Source organism: Gymnodraco acuticeps, unplaced genomic scaffold (assembly GCF_902827175.1).
Source record: "Gymnodraco acuticeps unplaced genomic scaffold, fGymAcu1.1, whole genome shotgun sequence".
In the NCBI taxonomy this organism is placed as follows: domain Eukaryota; kingdom Metazoa; phylum Chordata; class Actinopteri; order Perciformes; family Bathydraconidae; genus Gymnodraco; species Gymnodraco acuticeps.
The window spans coordinates 335,880-344,244 of NW_022990548.1; the positions used below are offsets into that span (position 1 = coordinate 335,880).

General features: G+C 41.7%; 1 protein-coding gene across 1 annotated transcript; it reads left to right on the forward strand.

The window, feature by feature from the left end:
• The first annotated feature begins 419 nt into the window (after positions 1 to 419).
• Positions 420 to 7,129, forward strand: LOC117553424 (myelin and lymphocyte protein-like). Its single transcript, XM_034227328.1, has 4 exons — positions 420 to 684; positions 3,131 to 3,298; positions 4,422 to 4,553; positions 6,416 to 7,129. The coding sequence occupies exons 1-4, from the start codon at positions 592 to 594 to the stop codon at positions 6,488 to 6,490; spliced, it is 468 nt and encodes a 155-aa protein (XP_034083219.1). The 5' UTR covers positions 420 to 591; the 3' UTR covers positions 6,491 to 7,129.
• The last annotated feature ends 1,236 nt before the right edge of the window (positions 7,130 to 8,365 follow it).

Sequence of the window (8,365 nt, forward strand, 5' to 3'; positions counted from 1 at the left end):
GATACCTTTCCTTTTAGGCACCAAAAGTTAAGTGAAAGTGAAAGTCAAAATAATTATGTCAGATTTGCCCCTTCTGGCCTAGCTTCTGGTGGGTGCAGTTACTGAAGCATTAGAGGTAAGGTAGCAAAAACAACTGATAACATCCATGTTATGGCCTCATATTGTTCAAAACAAGTGATAAGATATTCAATAATGATTGCCATCAAATTCAATAAAAAGATTATCTGATTGTATCAGTCTTATTGTGTTGATGCTGCTGCTGAAGGTTGTCATGCTGATCAATTATTAACGCTGGTCAAACATTGATAAGTCTGTCTCACTCTGAATCTCCCTGATCCTCCAGCAGATCCACTTCCTCTCTCTGATCCTCCAGCAGATCCACTATCTCTCTCCACTCCTCCAGCAGATCCACTATCTCTCTCTGATCCTACAGCAGATCCACATCCTCTCTCTGCTCCTCCCGGTGTCTGACGGCCGCCGGGCGTGTCTCTGCTCGGCTGATGGGGATTCCGGTTTTTCCGGACGGATCCACCTGGTTTAACACGCAGCAGCAGCTCTGAGCGCCGGATCAGTCCGAGCAGCAGCAGCAGCATGATGGACTCCAACACTGCGACCATGGGAAACCTCCCCAGAGGGATCGGGATATGTACGACCATCCCGGACATCCTCTACCTGCCTGAACTGGTAAGAAGCAACATCTTACAGAGAACGTTTTATAGTTGTTCTGAGTGTCGGTGACTGTCTTGTCTTTGGTCAGCTGCCACTTTACGCACGCCAATGAAAACACCCTGAGTTTGAACTAGTAAACACTCAAAACTGCCTAAAAAACAACATCGGCAAGAAAACGTTTTAAACTCTTCATATTGAAAAAGCCTCCCCTTGGATCTTAGAAAAGCAAACCCCTGACATTTTAAAATTAAATTAAAGAGCTATCTTTTTAATTTGGGGTACTTTTAGTGGTATAACTTTTCATGTTTGATTGTTTTGTGACCTAACTTGTTATTAATTATGTTTCATAGTCTTTATTTTCACTCACTTTATTTTAATGTATCTTGTCTTTATCTGTAAAGCACTTGTGGCTGCATCTTGCATGAAAGTTAAAGTTAAAGTTGATTGATATTAAAATTATAATTGTGTTCTGTGTGTGAGTGACTGTCTGTCTTTGGTCAGCTGCCTTGTTATGCACGCCAATGAAAACAGTTTAATTAGTAAAGACTAAAAACTGTGGATAGTAACAAAGCAGTGAATTATTAATTGGTTTCTTGTGTGGGAGACCGACTGACTGGTGAACATCTTCACATCACCTGCAGTTTCCCCTGAGTCTCTGTTATCATTTCACTCCTTCAAACACAAATTCAGCTTCTGCTTTTACTATTTGTGTTTCCTGAAGAGAACAGATACTCGGTGCGAACAAGGAATTACTTAATCTTCCCACCGGTTTGACTGCAATCAATCTTAACTCTTTGTTTTGATAATTGAGCTATAGAGTACTTCATAATGGGCCTCTCATTCAAGCCTGATGGGAAGCTGCTGCTGTGATCTTGTAGTTTCAGATAGAGAAGATTGTCATAGGTTTCGGGAAGTGAAATTGAAATGTTGTTCACTTTTATTAAAGGAACAATCTCTAATCTATAAATATGAGCTAAGTAAGACAACACAATAAGACATCAGAGGTATTATTGGTTCTGTTGGCTTTAAATGGGACAGGATTTGATGCCAGAAGCGAGCTGGTTTTTGGAGTATTGACTAATCAGGTTTGGAGCAGGCTTTGGTTGCATGCAGGTAAACAATGGCTGAAATGCAATCTTGGAAATCATTACTGTCTGATGACAAGTTGACCTTTTTATTAGCTAAAAAATAAACTGTTGACAATCTGACTCAAATGGCTAATTATAAATAATGACACAGAAGTGAAGTTTCACCCATTGCTAAACTTGAACCACAGGAATATTGTCTTTTGTCCTGAGGCTGTTTCTATGAATCTAAATAATGTTCCTTCCTACATCTGAAATATTTCCCAAACAAAAGAAGTATGAAAGGAGGTGAAGGGGTCACAGCAGCCAGACATTAGACAGAGATAATATTCCTAGAATTAGCCTGTGTGACGCAGGAGAGATGGAATCAAAGCTTTAGCTGATACGAAAATATATAAATACTTTTACTGTGATGATTTGACGTCAGTAAAGTCTGAGATGAGGAGGAATGCTACAATCGTGTTCACATTAGCTCATGCATTAATTCAAACAGAAACACAGCGTGTGAGCAGGTGGATTCTAGGTGAATCCATGAATAATGCAGTCTGTCAATCATCAGAGGTGTGAACTGAGCCAGTTACGCCCTGCTCTGTGCTGGAAATACAGGGTGGACAGAATAAAGGAAACACACATCAACTTATAAGTAGATGTTCAGGTTTGCAGATGACTATAGGTTCCAAGACAATGACACCAGCCACAACCCAGTCTTTCGCAACTTTTTTGTGGGGGTGAGGAATCTCATCTTCAACTTTCCGTACCAAGGATATGATAATTGATGTTAGAAGACATCCCAACATACAGCAAATGAAGTCTAATCCATCAAGAATCAGACGGAGGGATTTGCAAGCAGATTGTGAAGCTGTGTGCAAAAAGGAACACAAGCATTTTTTAGGAAACTTTGACATCACTATGTAACACTTGAGGTTATTTTGGTTGGCACTCCAACACATTGTATGTGATAACTTAGGGGCGGGACACCTTTTAAGTGGTCGACCAATCACAACAGAGCCGGCCAGCTAACCAATCAGAGCAGACTGGGCTCTGGTTTCAGACAGAGGGTGAAAATAGGAACATTAAAGCATGGAGACATGTCCCAGAGGCTCAAACCTGAAAATGAACATAATGTCCTCTTTAAACATAATAATGTGCAACTATTTTTAAAATCAGAACATCTTTTGGAAGAGACACATTTTTCTCCATTTCATTTGATTTAAATTAAATGTATTTGGGTTTGAATTGTTTGACTTCACTCATTATCATCTGACATTTGATAGAAAGTGATCGAGTAATAATGAGCTGATTTGATGACAAAACAATCGCTAGACGCAGTAAACACATGCTGTCTCTCCTCTCACGCCTCTCTGGTGTCCCTGCAGGTCTTCGGGGGTCTGGTCTGGATCCTGGTGGCGTGCACGCTGGTGGTGCCGGCGAACCCTCAGGCCTGGGTCATGTTCGTCTCCCTCTTCTGCTTCTGCATGACTTTCATCTGGATGGTGATGTTCTTCTGCGGGACGCATAACAACAGAGGCTCCTGGGCCGCAGCAGTAAGTCTTCAACACATCTTAGCAAAGACACAAAACACTCAAAACTGAATCAGGAAGACTTTGACTCTCTGCAGTTTGAGACAAAGTGGTGCACCCTTCATTCCTGCTCATCATTTCCCTCAATCAATTTGAGATTCATCTTATATATATTTGTCAAACATTGATCTCAATGAATTTGTCTAAATAGAGAAATGTGTGTGAAAACCTGAACATGCCAATTGTTTGCTGGTTTCTGCTTTCTCGAGAACTCTCTCCAAAAAACACTGTGGAGTAGAAATGTGTCTGTTGGGTCTTAAAAAGTTCCTGTTGGTTCCTCCATTGGACTTCTTTGTTTTCTTAAGGAACATAGTGACATCACTATGTCACACTCGCGCTTCTATTGGCTAGCGCTCCAACACATTGTACTTGATAGTCTAAGCGGCGGGAAATCTCTTAGCGGTTGACCAATCACAACAGAGCCGGCCAGCTAACCAATCAGAGCAGACTGGGCTCTGGTTTCAGACAGAGGGTGAAAAGAGGTGCTGCAGCACAGACAGTATGAGAACAATAAAGAGCTTTTTGAACGTTAAAGCATGGAGACATGTCACAGTAGAGACACTACATACTGATATGAACCTGAACATGTGTGTAATATGTAGTGCCACATTAAGTTCTCACATTGCATACATTTATGAGTTTGGAAACTCCTTAAGAGAAATTCATATTGGTGCATTCCTGGACGCTGTGAAATATGAGATTTAGGGCTTTTAAGTAAAGAATCAACATGATAATGCTCCCATAACAACCTTGATTGCCTTCCTTTTAGGTTTGAGTCTTATGTTGGATCTTTGGCTGCTAACTCAGTGCAGTTGGAATTAGACACATGTGTGAAAGAGAGAAATTCCAGCCTATCCTCAGCTCTCAGATAATAGAGCAACTTGAACGCACTTGAGAGATATTCCCAAACAATTGTGATAACATAGCAGGACACCATGACTAACCTTTCTCTTTGTTACAGTTTTTTTAAAGAATGTGTTGGTGTGTATTTTGACTCTCTGGCAGTGGAGACAGTTCAGCACATGTCTGACTAACATCACACCATAAGGAATCTCTCACACTTTGTTTTCCCTTCCTTGTTTGTCAGGACTTTGCATATCACGGCATCGCAGCCTTCTTCTACCTCAGTGCTTCGGTGGCTTTGGCCAAAGTGACCCTGGAGATCAAAGAGACGACCCCACTCAACTCCCAAAACTACAAACTGGACATCTCTGCAGTGGTGAGTCAGGCTGGTTCATGGTAAACGGATGTTAAATTATCTGCAGAGAGGATTATATCGTGCAAACTAATAAAGAGAACCAAACACAGTAAGGTTCAGGACCACAGACCTGAGCAGAGTGCAGGAATGTGTATGTTTGTAGGCAAATCTGGAAGTTAGCATTGCTCTGGTTCCATTAACAAAAAGCTAATGTGATTTTTCCATTGGTTTAAAGTAAATAAGTTACACATGTTTTGTTTAGTAAAATAATCTTCACAAATGACCACCACGTTTCCTCTTGTCTTGACCTGATCAAGGTTTCTAGTTTAAAGGTCACCTATTATGCAAAATCCACTTGTTCATGTCTCTCTACATCAACATGTGTCCCCTCTTCTTCATGTCTCTTCTACATCAACATGTGTCCCCTCTTCTTCATGTCTCTCTACATCAACATGTGTCCCCTCTTCTTCATGTCTCTCTACATCAACATGTGTCCCCTCTTCTTCATGTCTCTCTACATCAACATGTGTCCCCTCTTCTTCATGTCTCTCTACATCAACATGTGTCCCCTCTTCTTCATGTCTCTTCTACATCAACATGTGTCCCCTCTTCTTCATGTCTCTTCTACATCAACATGTGTCCCCTCTTCTTCATGTCTCTTCTACATCAACATGTGTCCCCTCTTCTTCATGTCTCTTCTACATCAACATGTGTCCCCTCTTCTTCATGTCTCTTCTACATCAACATGTGTCCCCACTTCTTCATGTCTCTTCTACATCAACATGTGTCCCCTCTTCTTCATGTCTCCTCTACATCAACATGTGTCCCCTCTTCTTCATGTCTCTTCTACATCAACATGTGTCCCCTCTTCTTCATGTCTCTTCTACATCAACATGTGTCCCCTCTTCTTCATGTCTCTTCTACATTAACATGTGTCCCCTCTTCTTCATGTCTCTTCTACATCAACATGTGTCCCCTCTTCTTCATGTCTCTTCTACATCAACATGTGTCCCCTCTTCTTCATGTCTCTTCTACATCAACATGTGTCCCCCACTTCTTCATGTCTCTTCTACATCAACATGTGTCCCCTCTTCTTCATGTCTCCTCTACATCAACATGTGTCCCCTCTTCTTCATGTCTCTTCTACATCAACATGTGTCCCCTCTTCTTCATGTCTCTTCTACATCAACATGTGTCCCCTCTTCTTCATGTCTCTTCTACATCAACATGTGTCCCCTCTTCTTCATGTCTCTTCTACATCAACATGTGTCCCCTCTTCTTCATGTCTCCTCTACATCAACATGTGTCCCCTCTTCTTCATGTCTCTTCTACATCAACATGTGTCCCCTCTTCTTCATGTCTCTTCTACATCAACATGTGTCCCCTCTTCTTCATGTCTCTTCTACATCAACATGTGTCCCCTCTTCTTCATGTCTCTTCTACATCAACATGTTCTGAAATGATCTGAGACCTGTAGTATATTGATGAAAAACAGTATAATAGGGGACCTTTAAGTTTGCAAGAGTGTGAGTATAAACACAACAAGGCTAAAATGAGACGAGTGAATAGATGAGTTTCCATGATGGCCGTGATGAAGCCCGCCTTTATCTTAGTGATGTGGACATGAGTTATTTTACCGTGCTGTTGTAGCCTAACGATACTTTTTTAGGCTTTAGAGTTTCTCTCCTGTCCAAACATGACAGTAGAGACACAAAATACAAATATGAACCTGAAAGTGACCATAATGTGTCCTCTATAAAGGTGGAAACATGCTGGTAAGGTGCTGGGACTCTACTGGGCAGATTATTATGTCTTATCCTTTGAAATCATTCTCCGAGGGTGTGACTCACTTCATTCACCTGACGTTCTCCTTGTCTCTTCAGGTCTTCTCGTACGTGGCGACCCTCCTCTACTTCGTCCACACCATCTTCTCTGCCATTCGATGGAAATCTTTCTAGACGTTTCTAAACAGAACTGATTTTGATCCTTAAAGCTTGTGCATAAAGCTACAACACGCTGATTTAAAGGGAGGGCTGGCGATGATGGAGACTGACTGCTGAGGTTTCTGTTTCTCCCTGCGCTGGGAAAGGTTATCTGTGAAGCAACATCTGGATCACTTCAGCGTCTCTCAGCGTCCGGCTGGCAGAAGCAGGAGGGTTTCAAGTGTATAAAGGGATGAGATGAGGCTTTTCTGTCAAAGGATTTACAGAAACTCTTCAGCATGTAGTCCAGATGCTGCATAGCAACTACATCTGTATAAATCCCCATCAAGTTGAATCAACAACAAAACTGCTTAGCCTTTTATGATGGTTTCTATTCTTTTCTAATCTTCAAACTCTTCTTATCTGGTTTCTCTGTTGTTTTTCTTTTATCAAAACTGTTTAGTTCGGTCTTCTTGTTTTTCTCTCAGCTGATTAAAATGATTCAGATGTGGCTGATTTTATATTTTTATAAGTTTCTTAACAAGATAATGTTATTTAGTATGGACATTTTGTAAGGTTAGCCTTTGTTACTGACGGCTTCGGTTTTGTAAACACGTTGAGACTGCATAAAGAAAATGTATAAATCTGGTTGTTTTTAAACATTCAAAACCAAAATGTTTTCCTCTCTTTATTCAACAAATCCATCCAAATGAGGATCAATTTTGAGGAAATTAAATAAATAGCTAGATGTATAAAGGTATCAGAACTGATGATCGAGTAAGAAAGTGGGTTTATTTTGTGCATCATAATTTATGTAATTTAGTTTAATTTTTGGGATGTTTCAATCTTGTTCACTACATGTATAGTAAATAATATATTCTATAGGATAAGATGAGTCACTTAATGCTGCATGCATACCGTCAGTCAGCCGCAAAATAACAATTAATAACATTACCCTCTCCTCAATAGTCACCAACCTGGGTGTGAAAATGGACGCCCATCTGACCTTTGAGGCTCACATTAAACAGCTGTGCAAGAACTAGAACTAGGGAGGTGTGTGGCGCAGTGGGTTGTGTGTTGGTGTTCGGATCAGGGGGTCACAGGTTCAAACCCCACTGCAGTCAGCATGTCGTTGTGTCCCTGAAGACACTTCACCCCAAATTGCTCTTGTGGGGATTGTCCACAGTATTGAGTATGTAAGTCGCTTTGGATAAAAGCGTCTAACAAGTGACATGTAATGTAACTCCATTTATCACCTCAGGAACACTCATATCTGTCGGACGCGGAAAAGCTAGTCCACGCCTTTGTCTCCTCCTACTGCAATGCACTCCTCATCGGGATCCCTAACAAAAGCATCCAGAAGCTTCAGTACATTCAGAACAGCGCTGCTAGGACCCTGATGAGGGTGCGCAAATATGATCATATCACCCCCATCCTGAAATCACTACACTGGCTACCCGTGAAACTGAGGATCGAATTCAAGGTCTCCAGGTTAAATCATGGTTAAATCCTGTAACTTAACAAATGGGGAAATTTGGCAATGCGTTCTAGCAATTTGGCAACGCCCCCAGCCACTGGGATCTGCTGGGTTTTTGGTTGGAATCCGCTGGGTGGAGTCCTATGTATCCATGGAACTGCCCCCCCCCCCCCCCTACCTCAAGGAACTCCTCACCCCTCATACTTCCTTGCGGACCTCGCGCTCCAGCAAAGCCAACCTCCTCGGACCAAGCTCCGTACTATGGGAGACCGGGCTTTCTGCTCGGCTGCTCCCAGACTGTGGAATGCTCTCCCCGACCACATGAGAGCACCACAGACCGTGGAGGCTTTTAAGAAAGGCCTCAAAACCCATCTGTTCAATAGAGCCTTTTCCTAGACCTTTTATTTGATTTATTACTACCCTTTTATTTCTTT